The 19,556-nt window shown below is 36.5% G+C and overlaps 1 protein-coding gene across 44 annotated transcripts in view; it reads left to right on the top strand.

Moving 5' to 3' along the window:
- The window catches only part of CLASP2 (cytoplasmic linker associated protein 2), a 174,938-nt gene that overhangs the window by 15,563 nt on the left and 139,819 nt on the right, over positions 1 to 19,556 (top strand). For all 44 annotated transcript variants that reach the window (XM_086365750.1, XM_086365748.1, XM_086365744.1 and 41 more), the window contains exons 3-7: positions 4,972 to 5,075; positions 6,814 to 6,905; positions 8,127 to 8,202; positions 9,731 to 9,828; positions 14,621 to 14,691. In XM_086365750.1, the coding sequence (XP_086221876.1) occupies positions 4,972 to 5,075; positions 6,814 to 6,905; positions 8,127 to 8,202; positions 9,731 to 9,828; positions 14,621 to 14,691 (441 nt within the window). The remainder of the gene's footprint in view (positions 1 to 4,971; positions 5,076 to 6,813; positions 6,906 to 8,126; positions 8,203 to 9,730; positions 9,829 to 14,620; positions 14,692 to 19,556) is intronic.

Genomic DNA, 19,556 nt, shown 5'->3' with positions numbered 1-19,556 from the left:
GGACTGCCAGGGAACTTTATGAAAACAAAATCCAGTAAAGATATTTAAAGATATTTACAAATCTTAAACAGATAAGTTTTAGTCCAAAATGATGTTGTAGAAAGTATTAGAGCAGTCAGGGTACATGGTCCTCAGCTTTGCATCTTGTAAATGGTTTGCATCTTATACAATGCTAAGAGAATGCTAAGAGAATAAAATAATACAGCTATGCTTCCGTGTTTATACTAACTAATAAAATATACTAACTCCTTTCATGTTTCACTGTCCAAATTCCAGTCTGTGATAAATGTATTTATTTGTTTAACAAGTTCTTTTTGAGAGTTTACAGAGTGAAAAGCTCTGTTTTGGATTCCCAGTGATTATTGATTGCGTATGTTGAATAATACATAATTTGGAGGTCATTATATACAGGTCTGTCAGGAAGAGTGCTGACACTTCTGAATGCTTGTTATGGTCTTGGCACAGGTGCTTTTTACCAGTTTTACTTATTCTCTCACTCGCCATGTGAGGTATAGACCTGGATCCCTCCTTATTTTACAGACGAGAAAATCTTTGAACTAAGAGAAGTTTCCTATCTTACGTAAACAAATAACCAGTAGAGCTAGCAATAAATCTTGTTCTATTTGACTCCAAGAGTATATATATTAAAAAGGGATTCTAGTGCAAAATATTTATGAAGTTTTGTTAATAGCTGTAAGTCTGCAGTTTATGTAGTGTGAAGTTTTTTGATTTTGTTGTTTATATTTTATAAATTTTAGTTTTTAAATTGAAGTGAGCTCCTGTTTGGGTCAAATTTTTTTTTTTACTGCAGTTTAGGAGATCTCAGATCTCCCACCAGGTATAAAACCCTGTAGTGGAAGCAAGTAGTCTTAACCACTGGACCACCAGGAAAGTCCCTTTATTTTCTCTTTGGAGTTAAACTCAACCACTCAGGAATGATGTGTCTATTTTTATTTTCCCATTGTTGTCATGTGGTTGTTAATACACATACACACACACCACCTCAGGTACAAATAAATGGAATTAATTATGACCGTGACCTAGAAGATTACTTAAATCCTGGTTTTCACTACTTGCTACTTGTGTGACCTTGATCCAGGTACTTAAAATGCCTCTGGACCTTCTTCATCCAATGGACCTACTCTATTTCATAGGGTTGTTATGATGATTAAATGAGATAATTCAGTGCTTCAATTCAGTTTAGTCACTCAGTTGTGTCAGGCTCTTTGTGACCCCATGAACCGCAGCACTCCAGGCCTCCCTCTCCATCACCAACTCCCAGAGTCTACCCAAACTTGTGTCCATTGAGTCGGTAATGCCATCCAACCGTCTCATCCTCTGTCATCTCTTCCTCCTCCTGCCCTCAATCTTTCCCAGCATCAGGATCTTTTCCAGTGAGTTAGCTCTTTGCATCAGGTGGCCAAAGTATTGGAGTTTCAACTTCAACATCAGTCCTTCCAAAGAGCACCCAGGACTGATCTCTTTTAGGATGGACTGGTTGGATCTCCTTGCAGTCCAAGGGACTCTCAAAAGTCTTCTCCAACACTGCAGTTAAAAAGCATCAATTCTTCGGCGCTCAGCTTTTTTTGTAGTCCAACTCTCACATCCATACATGACTACTGGAAAAACCATAGCCTTGAATAGACAGACTTTGTTGTCTCTGCTTTTCAATATGCTATCTTGGTTGGTCATAACTTTCCTTCCAAGGAGTAAGCGTCTTTTAATTTCATGGCTATAGTCACCATCTGCAGTGATTTTGGAGCCCAAAATATAAAATCAGCCACTATTTCTACTGTTTCCCCATCTATTTGCCATGAAGTGATGGGACCAGATGCCATGATCTTCGTTGTCTGAATGTTGAGCTTTAAGCCAACTTTTTCACTCTCCACTTTCACTTTCATCAAGAGGCTTTTTAGTTCCTCTTCACTTTCTGCCATAAGGGTGGTGTCATCTGCATATCTGAGGTTATTGATACTTCTCCCGGCAATCTTGATTCCAGCTTGTGCTTCTTCCAGCCCAGCGTTTCTCATGATGTACTGTGTATATAAGTTAAATAAGCAGGGTGACGATATAAGCCTTGACATACTCCTTTTCCTATTTGGAACCAGTCTGTTGTTCTATGTCCAGTTCTAACTGTTGCTTCCTGACCTGCATACAGATTTCTCAAGAGGCAGGTCAGGTGGTCTGGTATTCCCATCTCTTTCAGAATTTTCCACAGTTTATTGTGATCCACACAGTCAAAGGCTTTGGCATAGTCAGTAAAGCAGAAATAGATGTTTTTCTGGAACTCTCTTGCTTTTTCGATGATCCAACAGATGTTGGCAATTTGATCTCTGGTTCCTCTGCCTTTTCTAAAACCAGCTTGAACATCTGGAAGTTCACAGTTCACATATTACTGAAGCCTGGCTTGGAGAATTTTGAGCATTACTTCACTAGTGTGTGAGATGAGTGCAATTGTGCGGTAGTTTGAGCATTCTTTGGCATTGCCTTTCTTTGGGATTGGAATGAAAACTGACCTTTTCCAATCCTGTGGCCTCTGCTGAGTTTTCCATATTTGCTGGGCATATTGAGTGCAGCACTTTCATAACATCATCTTTTAGGATTTGAAATAGCTCAACTGAAATTCCGTCACCTCCACTAGCTTTGTTCGTAGTGATGCTTCCTAAGGCCCTCTTGACTTCACATTCCAGGATGTCTGGCTCTAGGTGATTGATCACGCCATCGTGATTATCTGGGTCATGAAGATCTCTTTTGTACACTTCTTCTGTGTATTCTTGCCACCTTTTCTTAATATCTTCTGCTTCTGTTAGGTCCATACCATTTCTGTCCTTTATTGAGCCCATCTTTGCTTGAAATATTCCCTTGATATCTCCAATTTTCTTGAAGAGATCTCTAGTCTTTCCCATTCTGTTGTTTTCCTCTGTTTCTTTGCATTGATTGCTAAGGAAGGCTTTCTTATCTCTCCTTGCTATAGTACATAATAATATCTAACATTTATTAAATGTTTTGTTTTGTCTCTGTCTGTCCAAAGCTGTCAGAACCAGAGTCCCACAGTAGCCAATTCTGTAGATGTGGGAGAACTTCTCTAGTGTTAACAATATATGTCTAAGCAAGATGAGAAGGATTCGGACTTTGCTAGTGGCCCATTGTCTAGGACTGCCCTCCAAATACAGGGGACCCAGTTTCGATCCCTGGTCAGGGAACTAGATGCTACATGCAGCAACTAAAGATCCTGCATGCCACAGCTAAGACCCAGCAGAGCCAAATAAGTAAATAAGTTTAAAAAAATTAAAAAAAGATGAGAAGGATTTATATTGTTTCAACTGACAGATACTTCAGTTGCCTCATGGTTAGGGTTATGATTTTTATTATGGCAAAGATTTTGTTTCCTTAAATAATCATTTCCTTGATTAAGCTTAGATATTTGGATGATCATTCCATTTTGCATGGTTGGCTTTTCATTTTCTTCCAAAAAGGATGTGTTTCTTCTTCCCTTAAATGTTGTTAATCATCATTATATCAATTCTGATTGTTACACTGTAGACAGTGTTACATTGTAGACTACGTTGGCATCACATTAGCTACACATTTAATTGTATGTCTGTGAATAACTAGAGTAATTAGGCCTCAGCCTCTGTGGCCTCAGAGAAAGGAAGGCTGTAGCTGTAAGATCACAGTAAAAACAAAAGAAGTTAATATCTGTGCTTTTGAACCTGTAGGCTGATGGGAGCAGTAGGGGACCCATTTGATGTTTACCCAGTGTCCCTCACTTTGTGAGTGGTTTACATGTATCTCAGTAATCTGAGGTGAGTACTGCTCCAGACATTTATGGGTTGAGGAGATAAAGACAAAAAGATTAAGTAGTTTGGTCACACACCTGATATCACCACACTAAGTGATAGTGGTAACTTGCTGCTGCTGCTGCTGAGTCGCTTCAGTCGTGTCCGACTCTGTGCGACCCATAGACGGCAGCCCACCAGGCTCCGCCGTCCCTGGGATTCTCTAGGCAAGAACACTGGAGTCGGTTGCCATTTCCTTCTCCAATGCATGAAAATAAAAAGTGAAAGTGAAGTCGCTCCATCATGTCTGACTCTTAGCAACCCTATAGACTGCAGCCTACCAGGCTCTTCCGTCCATGGGGTTTTCCAGGCAAGAGTACTGGAGTGGGGTGCCATTGCCTTCTCCAAATGGTAATTTAAGGGATTACAAAAATATAATTTTGACTATGAGGTGTTTTTACCCTATGGGCTGACTACAGCCCATAACTTCAGTTCTAGCCACCCTCCCATTTGCTCCTTCCCCACCCTCAATAGGTATGATTTCTTCACAGTGCTTTGTTGAGTTATAGTTATGGAAGCCTGTTCCATGAAAACTCTCCAGGAATGGACTCTAACCTGCCTTTCCAGCCGTCTTTCTTGGAATAGTGCCAGAGGCTTGGATATAGTAGAGAAGGACCTCAGTCTCATGGACCAGGCTTTTTTTTTTTGTCATTTGAGTAATACATTGTACATATAGAAGAATACATATCAAGCATGTACAATTTAAGGAATAATTGTAAAACCAACAACTGTCTATGCCCAGGTCAAAAAACTAGAACTCTTCCAGTTCCTTATAAGTGCTTTCCTGTAGACACCTCCCACTATTTACCAGAGGTGACTATTGTCATGACCTTGGGATAATCATTCCCTTGCTGCTCTGTAGCACTTAACCATCTATATGAATCTCTAGACAGAATAATAGTAAGTTTTGCCTGTTTTTTGAATATTATTAAGTGGATATCATACTGTATGTATTCTTATGAAACTTTGCTTTTCAGTTATTTTTGATTGGAGTCATGGATAGAGAACTTGAAACAGTTTGCTTCATAACTTTTCATTATGGAAATAATTGATGTCTGTAATTTTGTAAAGTACAGTTCATAAATGGAGATGAATTATAAATATTTATTCTTTTCTCTCCTCATTTCTCTAGTTATTGTAGCTTTAGTAGACAGAATGGGAGATGCCAAAGACAAGGTTCGAGATGAAGCTCAGACTCTGATACTGAAATTAATGGATCAGGTAGCACCACCTATGGTAAGCCTGCATTTTAAAGTTCAGATTCTGCTCATTGATGATTAACTAACAGTAAAGATAGGTGGTAATCACAGCAAGTCAATAAAGCCCCAGGGATGTGAAACTTAGAATTTTAAACAGTGAATTATTGCTAATGCTTTAAAGACATTGAAATTTTTAAAAAGTTGTCAGTATTTAACTGCTTGATTTTTTGGGTTTTCTTTTTCTTATTTTCTGCTCTTTAATGCTTTTTCAAAAAGCTAACTTACAGATTTCAGTGATTTGACAGTGTACTGATTATATTATTTGTTAGGATTTTCTGGTTTTCACTACCTGCAAATTATATTGGTGTTCAGTGAGGGTTATATGAGTTTCTGAAACCCTTACTGAGACAGGGAGAAAATTTTTATTGTAACAAGTGGTTGCTAGTTATATAAGGCATATGTTAGATGATAGTACCTGTGTTTTATGAATGTGGTAGAAAAAAATTGGTCTTATGGATGTATTTTGAAGGAGGAGTAAAGTGACATGTAAACAAATATTTAAAGAGTAGCTCACTTTTAGTGGGAAAAAAATCAGTTTACAAAATATACAATGATATTGTGTTATTTAAAATACAATATAAGAATTGTATTATGTATATTTTATTTTAAAAATCTGGAGAATTGAGTTGTAAAAGTAGACTTCCTCTGTTTTTTTATACCCTAGAATATAAAGATATAAATATGTATATAAGTCCTTATTTATAACTTGGTGAGTATCCTTTGACACTTGCTTAGCAATTCGAATTTTAACTTGTTTTTGACATGCTGTTGTTACAATGAGTGCTATAAAGGGCATCCTTATGTCTTTGGACATAAACGTAAGTATAGAGAAGTGTTCTGACATGGTGTTAATAGGTCAGGTTATTCACATTTAAGACTTTTTTTTTGTAAACTTGTAAGTTACTCTCCAGAGTAACTTACAGAGAGAAATAATATTAGTAGAAATTGAATACAGAGTCCAGGGAGAATAGAGTCCAGGAAGAGGCATTTGTACGTATGTATGTGTGAAAGTTTGTGTATATGTGTGTATGTACACATTAGTCAATGGTAAGGGTGGTGTTTCTTAAATGTGGAGAAAAGACTGATTGGGACAGTTGGCTATATGTTTGGGAAAACAAAGCTCAATTCCTTCTTATAACAAACCCATGTAATTGTTTTCGATTGTATAGGTTTATCTATGCTTTTTCAAAAAGAAAAGATTACTGGGTGGGTAGCAATAGAATGATTTGCCCAAATATGTTTCTGTATTTGGATCCAGTGTTAAGAGGAAAACAGCCTGAATTATAAAATGTTGAAAAAGCCTATTCCTTGTGACAGTCTGTACTAGTTGCTAGGCAACATTGGACCTTTTAAATGCTGACAGTACTCCGAGGCTTATAATGGTAGCATTGTTACTGAAGGTTTCTAAAGCTTAGAGAAATTTCTGTGTCCTTGGAAGTTCTAAGGTTTTTAGGTATTAGACACAGTTTTTCCAAGAATAATTGAAATCTAAAGTAAAAGATAGAAAATCAAAGTTAAAAATGTGATTAAGATATTAAAAATGGGTGAGAGCAGCATCCGTGCAAATTTGGCTTAGAAAAGCTTGCAGAGAAGTGAACAGTCCGTGGGAAGGTTTAGCTGTCAGTAAGGCTGGTAGTACGGTCGAGAATAGATAAAAGATTATAACATGAGTAATTTAATTTTTTGTTATACATGTTTACTTTTCTTTCAAATAGTACATTTGGGAACAGTTGGCCTCTGGTTTTAAGCACAAGAATTTTCGATCTCGAGAAGGCGTGTGTCTGTGTCTTATTGAAACATTAAACATGTAAGTTTTATGATTATTGAAATATGTTTTTCATTTTTCTAGAAAAAACAGTGTATCGATTTCACAAAGCACAAGGAAAGCTATAGAAATAATAGATTTTAAATAGTTGATAGTTGTTAATTGATCTCTGTCACCAGCATTTTTATCTTATTTGATAGCTTTATCTGCTAATTTTTTTGTGTGTAAGTACTCTCTCATGTTGTTAATTAAAAATTATTAGTCACTGATAAGTTTCTCTTTTTCTCTTTCGTATGTTAGTGGTTGCCACCCGAAATGGATGGTCATATAACAAATATGCTGGTAGAACTTAGAATCTACTTCTGTTCTGGACCCAGTTTGGAGTTTTCTTTAACTCTGTGGTATTTTAGCTGTTGTAGCCAATTTCCCCAGCCCCCTTTTGCCACTTGCCCTAGGCGTTCTAGAGCAGTGCAGGTGGTTACCAAAATCATGGACTGAGTAAAACCCCCCAGGTAATCAGACAGTGCAGCTGGCCACAGTATGCAGAGATCCGACAGCAGAGATGCCGCAGAGCTCCAGTCTGAGGAAATTGTAAACGAAAGCGTTTGTTCTCTTTCTGGATTAGTTTTTTCAAGTTCTGTGCAGCAAGATAGGTAGTGTGTAGGAGCTTTCAATTTTTCCTGTAGTGTTACTTCCTCTTCTCTAACTATACCTTTGTTTTATTTCTTTTACTCCTCTATGGTCCTTTCTGCCATCTAGAGCTTGTAAGTGCATTCAGTCCGCACAGCTTTTGTGGTTTTTGGCTCCCTTGTCGTTTGCTTTCAACCCATGACCTCATCAAAATATTAGTAAGCATAAATAAATATCTTTTAATTTACTTATTTTAGTGGAATGCCAATTTGTGTAAGACCCAGAGTCTTAAAAAAAAAATCAGTATTTTAATACAAAAGTTCAAATTTTCTGAGTGAGTGATAGGTTGCTAGGTTTAAGAGTGCCATTAGTTGAACATTTTGCTCCGTTGGATCATGTGTTGACAGTTTTCATTGTCGGTCATGATTATTAAAGTTTCCATATCTCACATTGTTTAGGATTAGTTTTTGCTTGTGTCTCATACTTTTCATGTTTGAATGATGTATGCTCATGCTCTCCACCATATTTGTCTTATTGAGACAGACAAGAAAAAAGTATAACAGTATTTTGTTTACTATTTAATTAAAACCAAATTCTCTTTACTTTTTTTTTTTTTTTTCAAATTATATTTAGTTTTGGGGCTCAGCCACTAGTCCTCAGCAAGTTGGTACCACATTTGTGTATCCTGTTTGGAGATTCCAACAGTCAGGTAAAATTTTATTTATATTCAAGCACTAAATTTACAGTCAGTTTTTTTGCCACCTCTTGTTTTCTAGTGCTCTTATTCCATGTTTAAAAAAGAAGAGAGGGTGAAGGGGGGTGGTAAAATCAAGATTCCACTTCATTTTTTTTTTTTTTCAAACTCCACCACATTTAGTTTTTAAGAACATGTTTTATTCACAACGTCACTTAAGTTAGTTAGCTGTTTGGCTAGTATTAAGGATAGATGGGACTTAAAGGATAATTCTTAAGTTAGAAAGATTGAGTAACACAGAACCTGGACACGCTTCTGTAGTGTCCCTTCTATGAGCTAATTGTGAGAACACATTGTCAGCTTCCTTTTCATTCCTGCATTATTTTTGCAACAGTCATAACCCTGCTTGTGCCAGTGGTATATCACTTGCTGGAGATTTCATGCCCTGAGCCACAAATACTATAGACATAGTACAGGAATGTGCTCTGGAACTTGTCCCTTGTGGTGGGGTTGAATCTTGACTGTAACTCTTTTAGCACAGCTTGGGCATTTGGAATGCCCCTGAGCTAGGTTTCCCTGCTTTTAGGCCCTTGTTCTTCCTGTAGAGGTTTGTAGAGAGTTCTCCTGTCTCTTTATTTCCCCTTCTGTAGTGAGCTGTGCAGAGGAACTAAGAGCTGTCTTCCACATTCCTGTGTTTAGGCCGCATTTATTTTTTCTTTTCATTGTGGTAAAATATTCAAAACATAAAATTTACCATTTCAGCCATTCTTAAGTGTAGAGTTGGTTCACTGGCAGTAAATACACTGGCATTGCTGTGCAGCCATCACCACCAGCCATCTGCAGAGCTTTTCCATCGTCCCAGCTGCCACACAGTGACTCTGCATTCTCGCAGTCCTGCAGCTCCTGGCAGCCATGTTTTACTTTCTCTCCCTATGAATTTGACCAGTCATCATGTGGAACCATGTGATATTTATCCTTTTGTATCTGGCATATTTCACTTAGCATACTGTCTTCAAGGTTCATCCATGTTGTAGCGTGTGTCAGAATTTCCTTCTTTTGCTTTCTAAGGCTAACTAATATACACCACATCTTGTTTATCTATTCATCCACAGATAGATATTTGGGTCGTTTCACCTTTTTGGCTATTGTGAATAATAATGCTGTGAACATTGGTGTATAATTTTCTGTTTGAGTTCAGGCCTTGTTTCTAAAAGGCAGTTTTATTCCAAGAAAATGTTAACTGTGATAATGATTTGTATTATCACTTCTTTACACAATCTTATTACAAATAGAAGCTTTTTTAAAAGTCACATTTATTTAGATGCTTCTTAGATTTCTGTAAAACTTTTACAAGGTTTCTCTAGACATTTCTAGATAGGTCATCTGGGTTTTTATTAATGACCTAACGTAATCTCCCAGGGGTTTAAAGGCATTAAAACCAACTTGGAGCTTCAAGTTGGTCCGTGAATGTAATGTTATCTGGAGGTAAAGTATTTTATTGTATCTTGTATTTTTTTTTTTTAAGTTCTGAATTATTTGGCAGGTTAGAGATGCTGCAATATTGGCTGTGGTGGAGATTTATAGACATGTGGGAGAGAAAGTGAGAGTGGACCTTTATAAGAGAGGAATTCCCCCTGCTAGGTACGTATTACTAAATATATTTTTTTGTCACTGGTTTTAAAGGTTTTAATTTCATGTGCTTATTTAAAATAAGTTTAATTTTCTGGACTGTCATCATATTCAAAATATATAAAAGGATACATAGGTCAGTTCAGGTCAGTCGCTCAGTCATGTCTGAGTCTTTGTGACCACCCCCTGCAGCACGCCAGGCCTCCCGGTCCATCACCAACTCCCAGAGCTTGCTCAAACTCATGTCCATAGGGTCAGTGATGCCATCCAACCATCTCATCCTGTCCCCTTCTCCTCCTGCCTTCAATCAGGGTCTTTTCAAATGAGTCAGCTCTTCACTGGCCAAAGCTTGGAGTTTCAGCTTCAGCATCAGTCCTTCCAGTGAATATTCAGGACTGATTTCCTTTAGGATGGAATGGTTGGATCTCCTTGCAGTCCAAGGGACTCTCAAGAATCTTCTCCAACACCACAGTTCAAAAGCATCAATTTTTGGCGCTCAGCTTTCTTTATAGTCTAATTCTCACATCCATACATGACCACTGGAAAAACCATAGCCTTGACTAGACAGACTTTGTTGGCAAAGTAACGTCTCTGCTTTTTAATGTGCTGTCTAGGTTGGTCATAACTTTCCTTCCAAGGAGTAAGCGTCTTTTAATTTCATGGCTGTAATCACCATCTGCAGTGATTTTGGAGACCCAAAAATAAAGTCAGCCACTGTTTCCACTGTTTCCCCCTGCCCCCATCTATTTGCCATGAAGTGATGGGACCGGATGCCATGATCTTAGTTTTCTGAATGTTGAGCTTTAGGCCAACTTTCTCACTCTCCTATTTCACTTTCATTAAAAGGATCTTAATAAAAGTTCTTAATTTAACTAATTAAGGCTCTTAATTAGTTCTTCACTTGTGGCCATAAGGGTGGTGTCATCTGCATATATGAGGTTATTGCTATTTCTCCCAGCAATCTTGATTCCAGCTTGTGCTTCAACCAGCCCAGCATTTCTCATGATGTACTCTGCATATAAGTTAAATAAGCAAGGTGACAATATATAGCCTTGACATACTCCTTTTCCTATTTGGAACCACTCTGTTGTTCCATGTCCAGTTCTAACTGTTGCTTCCTAACCTGCATACAGGTTTCTCAAGAGGCAGGTCAGGTGGTCTGGTATTCCCATCTCTTTCAGAATTTTCCAGTTTATTGTGATCCACACAGTCAAAAGGCTTTGGCATAGTCAATAAAGCAGAAATAGATGTTTTTCTGGAACTCTCTTGCTTTTTCCATGATCCAGTGGATGTTGGCAATTTGATCTCTGGTTCCTCTGCCTTTTCTAAAACCAGCTTGAACATCTGGAAGTTCACGGTTCATGTATTGCTGAAGCCTAGCTTGGAGAATTTTGAGCATTACTCTGCTAGCCTGTGAGATGAGTGCAATTGTGTGGTAGTTTGAGCGTTCTTTGGCATTGCCTTTCTTTGGGATTGGAATGAAAACTGACCTTTTCCAGTTCCGTGGCCACTGCTGAGTTTTCCAAATTTTCTGGCATATTGAGTGCAGCACTTTTGCAGCAGCATCCTTTAGGACTGAAATAGCTCTCTTCAATAAATAGTGATGTGAAAGTGGGATTTCCACATGTAGTAGAATAAAGTTTAACTTCTTCCTCATACCACATCCCAAAATTAACTCAAAATGCATCACAGAACTAAGTGTAAAATGATAAAACTTACAGAGAATGCTAGGCAGTGGTTTCTTATATGTCACACCAAAAGGATAAGCAACCAAAGGAAAAAAATAAGATGCACTTCATCAAAATTAAAAACTTGTGCTTCAAGGGACATCATCAAGAAATCGAAAAAAAGACCCACATAATGGGAAAAATATTTACAAATAATACATCTCATAAAAAACATGTGTCCCAAGTATATGAAGAATATATAATAAAGAACTCTTAGAGCTCCACAGTAAAAGGACAGATGACCCAATTTTAAAAACAGGCAAAGGATTTGAATAGAAATTTTGTCAGAGAAGATACACAAGTGGCCAGTGAGCACGTGAAAAGGTACTCAGCATCATTAGCCATCAGAGAAATACAAGATGATACTACTAGGTTGGCTAAAATTAGAAGATAGACAATAACAAGTGTTGTTGAGGATGCAGGGCAATTAGAAGGCATTGTTGGTGGGAATGTAAAGTGGTATAGCCACTTTGGAAAACAGTCTGTAGTTCCTCAAAATGTTAAACAGAATTACCATATTATCCAGCAGCTCTACCCCCAGCTATATACACAAGAGATGTGAAAACATATCCACGCAAAAGCTTGTGCACAGATGTTCATAACAACATTGTGAACATTCATAATAGCTAAAAAGTCAAAATGTCTCATATCGCCACATGTCCGTAAGCTGATGGATAAACAATAGAATATATCTGTAAATGAACTACTACTTGGCCATGAACAGGGGTGACCGATATATATTATAACATAGATGAGCCTTGAAGACATTGTCAGTGAAAAAAGCCACCCATATTAGATGATTTCATTTATATGAAATGGCTAGACATGGCAAATCTGTAGAAAGGAAGCTAAATTAATGGTTGCATAGTTCTGAGAAAATTGGAGAGAGTGACTGCTAATGAATATTGGGTGGTTTTTTGGGATAATAATGACATCCTAAAATTGATTGTGTACATCTCTTAGCTTTATATTAAACGCCATTGAATTGTACACTTTAAAGGGGTGAATTGTGTGGCATGAATATTTTATCAGTAATTGGCTGATACACCAAAGAGATTATGTTCTGAGATACCTAATTCTCTCTTTCATGTTGTATTTGTGATTTTTTATTATGACTCTAAACTTATATATGGACTTCAGATAGAGTTTCTTTCCCAGTTCCATCCTAATGCTTTATTGGTCTCTATCCTTACCCTGAATCAGAACCTTCCAGAGCTTTATACATCTCTATCCTTTGGCCGTCTAAGTTGCTTTTGGATATTCCAGCCTCTATTGTATTTGCCTTCGGTTAAATTGCCTAATTTTTTTCTTCCTGAATTACTTAAAAGATCCTAGTTTCTTCTGTCTACTCTTACGTTGTTTCCTCCTTTTCCATCAGATTATGTAGCCTCCATTTTGAATAAGGTTGTTTTTCTAAATAGCTATATTATTTTATAATAGCCTTTTATTGTTTATTCCTATATTTCTCCCTATTACTGTTATATTTGCTAGTATTTCCTCTTCCCATTAAAGCTGCCTGTATCTTCACTCTTTGCTGTTTCATCTGTCCCATGTCAATTCCTTACCAACCATCCTTTCTCTCAGAGCTTGCAGCCCTTAGTTTCCTCCTCCCATTTTGCTACTGAATAGTTGAGTGCTAATTTCATGCTCCTTAACATCTTGTTCTGACTTTTTCCCGAAGAGCTTTGTGGCCTGTATGGTCTTCATTCTGAACTCCTATCTTCCAGTTCCAATTTTCCCTACCTTGGCTCATCTTGTCCACATGTTGTCTGGGCAGCCTGTTTAATGTCTATTCAAGTCTCCGGAAGATAACTGTTCTGTAGGCTGAAGGGACTTGGTATCTTTTGACTGAAGTACTTTCAGATGTATGAATATTTGTTGAATTTAATGCTTTCAGATGTGTGACTCTGAGATGAGTTTAAGGTTTAGAAATCCTGTTATAATAAATTTCTAGAAGATTTTCAATTGAAAAAAAAAATTTCTAGACCAAACAGTATCTTCATCCTCAGTTTACAAGTAAAAGATGACAGAATGTGGGCTAAGGCTTAACTAAAGTTTTAGAAGTGAAATTATGACAGAAACATTGATGTGAGAAAAACATTTGGCAGTTAAAGACCTACCTAGATCTCTAAGTCATAAATTGAAGAGTAAATCATAGCATGATATAATATTGAAAAATTTAAAAATAGTGCTGTCAGTGTGATCCCATTTTGACCCAAAGAAAATTTATATATAAATATAAAGAATTGGAAAGCAGGCAATTGAATAAATTCTCTGGGTGGTGGGATTGTGGGTTTTTTCTTTGTTTCTATTTATGTTTCCTAATTTTCTTTTGTAATGAGTATATATTACTTTTTTAATAAAAAACATTTTTAATTAGAAGTGATAACAGAAATGTAGAAAGTAATTATTCTGAATGTAAGAGTTAATAGAGTTGGTATTGAATTAAAATTCAACATGAGATTATCAGTGACATCAGCATTACTTTAATTTCTGACATTTTGTATTTCATTGTTTTTATGTTTAAGTTTCCTTAGTATGATTTTTATGTACTTTAAAAAAATGTCTTGGTGACTGAGTGGATTCATTGTAAAGTTGGAACTAAAGTACTTTTGATGGGTTTGGAGAAATAATTTTATGATGAAACTATGAAACTGTCTTGTGTAAAAGTTATCTTTTTTTAAAAAGTGGAATTATAGTAGATGTATAGTAAGTTCTGGGTGTACAGTATAATAGTTAACAATTTTTATATTCCATTTATGGTTATTCTGTTCCCTTTGTTGTACGATATATCCCTGTAACGTACTTATTTTATACATTGTAATCCCCTTCCTTTGAAAGTTACCTTTTTACAAATACACCTGTGAATGTGTAGAGTTCTACCTGTATTTGACTCCTCTTCTCTACCGAATAGATGGGTTTTGTGTCTGCTTTCAGTACGTGAGTTAATTATAAAAAGAGAGTTGTATACAACTAACTGAATCCCTGGGATTGTTTTTTCTCAGGGAAGTGGTGAAGGAAATTGTTTCTAATTGAAAGTGTATGTAAAATAAACAGAATTTATTCTTTATTCCCAGATTAGAAATGATACTTGCCAAATTTGATGAAGTGCAAAATTCAGGCGGTATGATTTTGAGTGCCTGCAAAGGTAAGAATAATTAAGTTAATCCAGATCTCAAACATTTCTGAGATTAGGTAGCAGAGTTTTAGATACTAAGATATGCCTTCAAGTCAACTATTATATCACTGATTCAGCAGATTTGACTTTGTGGGTTAAAACTTGGTTAGGATATAGCCTTTATATTCTTTATATTCTTCTGATCATTACCTATCCTCTGACTCTTTTGGAATAAGTGAACATTTAATAATGTGTTAATTGTGTAAAGTGGTATTATTCTTTAACCTTATTTTTGGTATCCTCTGTGTTGAAGATATGATGACCCCCTTGTCCTCTGTGTCCCTCTATGCATAAAATGTGTTTTTTACTCAACTTATTTTGTAATTGAAGTGTAGTTGATTTGCAGTGTTGTGTTGATTTCTGCAGTTACTCAGTTATACACATATACACGTTCTTCTTTATGTTCTTTTCCATTATGGTTTGTCTCAGGAGATTGAATATAGTTCCCTCTGCTATACAGCAGGCCCTTGTTGTTTATCCATTCTGTATATAATAGTTCTCAGCTGCTCACCCCAATTCCCAGTTTCCCTTCCCCTTGGCAACCACAAGTCTCTTCTCTATCTGTGGGCCCATCTCTGTTTCATAGATTGGTTCATTTGTTTTATATTTTAGATTCCACACATAAGTGATATCATATGGCGTTTGTCTTTCTAACTTAACTTCACGTAGTATGACCATCTCTAGTTTATCTGTATTACCACAAATGGCATTATTTCATCCTTTCTATGGCTGAGTCATGCTCCATTGGGTATCTGAGCCACATCTTTTTTATCCATTTATCTGTCAGTGGACATTTAATGATTTCCATTCTGACTGGTGTGAGGTGGTACCTCATTGTAGTTATGATTTACATTTCTCTAATAATTAGTGATGTTAAACACCTTTTCTTGTGCCTGTTGGCCATCTGTGTGTCTTCTTTGGAGTATTATATAATTAGGTCTCTGCCCACTTTTCAATTAGCTTATTGGGGTTTTTGTTGTTGTTGTTGAGTTGTATGAGCTGTTTGTATATTTTGGCTGTTTGTATAATTAAACCCTTGTCAATTGCATCATTTACAAATATCTTCTCCCATTCCATAGGTTGTGTTTTGGGTTGTTTTTGTTGTTGTTGTTTTAATGGTTTCCTTTCCTGTGCAAAAGCTTATAAGTTTGAATAGGTCCCATTTGCTTATTTTTGTTTTTATTTCTATTGCCTTGAGAGACTGACCTAAGAAAACATTGGTATGATTTATGTTAGAGAATGTTATGCCTATGATAGCAGAGTAATTGTTTTATGTAACTGATTTTTAGTAGAAATTGTAGGGTTGATTACTCTGTTAGACCTGTGTTTAGACTATCAGTGATGATACCAGTGAAGAAACACAGACATAGGAACTTCACCAGTATAATCATTTTTGGCTTCTTAATTAGAATGAGACCTCCTTGGATTCAAGGAGGCTTGGTGTTGGTATCTAGCATTTATTTGATTTTGTGGTTGCTCTTCTTTTTTGTAAGGTTTGCTAAATTGTGTTTCATCTTACTGGGTAGCATTTACCTTTAGTCCTTAAGTGTTAATTAACTGTATATGTGAATAATATAGTCTATTTCCAAAGATAGTATAGGTAGTTTTTTCACCTAGGAAAATAGGTTTATTTTATAAAGATAGTATACTTAGCTTAATAATGTATATGATACTGGAGAAAAAATTTGTTGTATGAATTGTTATAGTCAGGTGACAGGAAGACTAGTTACTAATATAATTTAGTTATTTTTCTCCAGATTAAACCAAGACTTAAGTATTCTTGCCTGGAGAATTCCATGGACAGAGGAGCCTGGTGGACTATAGTCCATGGGGTCTCAGTGAGTCGGACATGAGTGAAGTGACTTAGCATGCAAGCCTTGTTGTATTGCATTCAGGCAGATGTAGTAAGAGTTTAGTGTTAAGAAGATTGTGTCCACCCTAATCTAAACTTAGTTGCAGGAGCATAAGTTGATTTTAGCACCACCAGTCCTCACCCTGATTGCCAGCTGTTTCTCGCTCTTCCTCTCTGAATAGAAGGTGTTTTAAGTACTTTGTTCTTATTTTTCCAGCAGTTACCTCTGTCCATCTCCATACAAACCAGAAAGAGCAAAAAACATGGCGAATTGCTAAAATTCCTTGAATTAAGGAATTGTGTTTTTGTACCATTTACAGTGCATTCTCATTTGTGTATTCCAGACTGTGTAGTCACAACTCTTAAGAAAAATACAATGCATACTATAAATTTAAGATATTTATTATTTGATTGCGATTTATTTTGAAAGTATTGCCCTTCTTGTATTTTGTGAGGTTATTTTTGTTACCTTCAAAAGATAGAAGGTTTTTTTGTTTTTTGTTCTTTTAGCTCTCATTTCTTTTTCTTTTGATGATCTCTCCATAAACAGGGAGATTTAGGGTTAGTACCTGGCATTTATGTCTCTTGGAAAGAAATCTTCAGGAATCCTTTTGTTTTGGAGATTATAATCTGCATATTGAAAGTAAAGTCAAATGTGAACGTTAAAAATCTATAATATATATACTGGTGTGTAAAAATTGGTCAGGATGATTTTGATGATGGTATTGTACTATCATTGAAAAATACTGTAACAGCTTTGTTATTAAGAGGCTAAAAGAGGAAAGCCCATTTATCATGTTGGCAGGTCCCAGGGCCCAAGCCTTTCTCCCCGCTTGTCTTTATTCTCTCTCAGTGATCTAATCCAGCCCAAAGGCTTTACATGGTAACTATTTGCTGATGACTCCAAGTGTGTAGTTCTAGCCCTCATTTATCTCTCTGTGTTCTACATCTCAGAGCCTGTCACCTTGATGTGGCCTTTCCCTTTGGATGCCTGATAGGTATCTCGGGCTTAACAGGTCCAAAAATTAAAGCCTGTTCTCTTCCTTTCCCTCAAATCTGTTCTTTCCCCAGTTTACCCATTTCAGTCAATGGCACCACCATCAACTCAAGCTAAAAACTTTCCTGATTAGAATTATTAATAATTTGCATTGATCTCCCATTCTAACTAGTCATTTCTCCCTCTGAAATCCTAATATGTGTCAAGTTTGCTAATTTTTTTCACATCTCCACTGCTAAAACCCTTCTATAAATCTCCTTTAGCTTTTACCTGCAACCTACTGCAATAGGTTTTAGTTCTGTGTTTGACCCCTGAAATCTGCTTTCTACCAGAATTGAGAATGGTCTTCTTAAAATGTAAATGGATTTTGTCACAAGAGTGAAGAAGACAGTTAAAGTTTCAGCCTAGACAAACCTACGTTCTAGGGACAGAGAGATCATAAGTAAGTAAACACATGGATATCCAGAGTGATTGCAGTTGGTAATGAAAGAAAATACAACTACTCCTTGTCTAATGAATTTACTGAAATTAAATTATTCCTTAAAATCCTCGCTGCTAAGTAAAAAAGCCATTAAATGAATAATTTCCTAATTTTTCCTAACATTATAGTATATTTCATCCCAACCCAAGATGCCTGAATAATTTTCACAGGTAGAAAAATATGTTAATTGAGCACTGAAAACCAGTTTTATTAACTGGCAAGTTGAAGAAGGAAACAGCAACCCATTCCAGTATTGCCTACAGAGAATCCCATGGACAGAGGAACCTGGCAGGCTACAGTCCATGGGGTGGCAAAGAAGTCAGACATGAGTTAGTGACTAATCAACAATAGCAAATAAGATTATACCTAAAATAATGTAGTGAACGTTTATTTGACTCCATTTTTTTATTTCTGCACAATTTTCAATCCTTTGTTGGGTCATTGTTACTGTTCACTCAAACTAAAACTTGAAAATAAAGTTACAGACAGGAAAGCATTTAAGTCAGAATAAAGGCTCAACATGGAAATCTGTAGAAGTAGTTCATGCACACAACAGAATGAAGAGCTATTAAAGATATCACCTCTTCTCTCTTTCACTTGGTGTACATATGCAAAACAAATTATTGTGAGTTCAGCCAAACCTGGTATTTAATTTGGATTTGTTTCATCTGATGTTCTGTGACTAGAAAACTGTTACGAGAAGTAAAAACTTTTAGTGTGTCTTTACCTAAAACTATAATAATGAAATACCATACTTCTTATATTGATTTAGGTTGTTTAGGGATGAAAAAGTGATCTTATTATGTATAAACAAACAAAAACCAACCCAGAGGATTTGTTGTAAAAGTGGTATAAGTGTCTAAGAGCCACTGTAGTTTAAAATCTGTCATCTGCACAGTCATTAAGTGAAGTAAATAGGGTATGGAGATGTTAACTCAGTGATGCCACATTAGACAGAAGGGTGAGCAAGCCTCTCTGAGCATTGACATATTTGAATTGAGACCTGATAAAGGAGAATGAGTTGGTCATTGGATACATGGTGGTAAAAAAACGCTTTGGGCAGAGAAAGTGTGGCTGTAAAGGCTGAGAGGTGGACAATATCTTCATATATATGAAGAACGGAGTGGAGGAGGCCAGGGCTGACTAGAACCTAGTGCGGAAAGGGCTAGGTTGGAGGCCAGAGCGTCTGTGAGAGCTAATTGGAAATGTAAACAGCAACCACGATATGAGGGTCTTGTAGGCCTTAGGAGGAGTCTTGATAGGCTTCTGGGAATAAGAAGGATTTTAGGCTGGAGAAGCTTGTGGTAAGTGGTAGTGATATGACCTCAAACTACCTTATATACGTTTATTGTTTGGGAAAATTGTCTATTTTATTTCCTCTTCCATCTACCTCTTCTCTCCTTATGCACGTCCTAATGCATAACCTTACATCTCATGCTTTTGGCTCTGATTTCTTTCATGCTTGCCATATCTGTACCCTTTTAAGTTTTGTTTGAACTCTTTGA

This window comes from Bos grunniens, chromosome 22 (assembly GCF_055505025.1).
Source record: "Bos grunniens cultivar Pamir isolate PY7600 chromosome 22, Bosgru_T2T1.0, whole genome shotgun sequence".
NCBI classification, from domain to species: Eukaryota; Metazoa; Chordata; class Mammalia; order Artiodactyla; family Bovidae; genus Bos; species Bos grunniens.
Note: the sequence above shows the minus strand (reverse complement) of the source record. Positions and strands in the feature narration are given on the sequence as shown.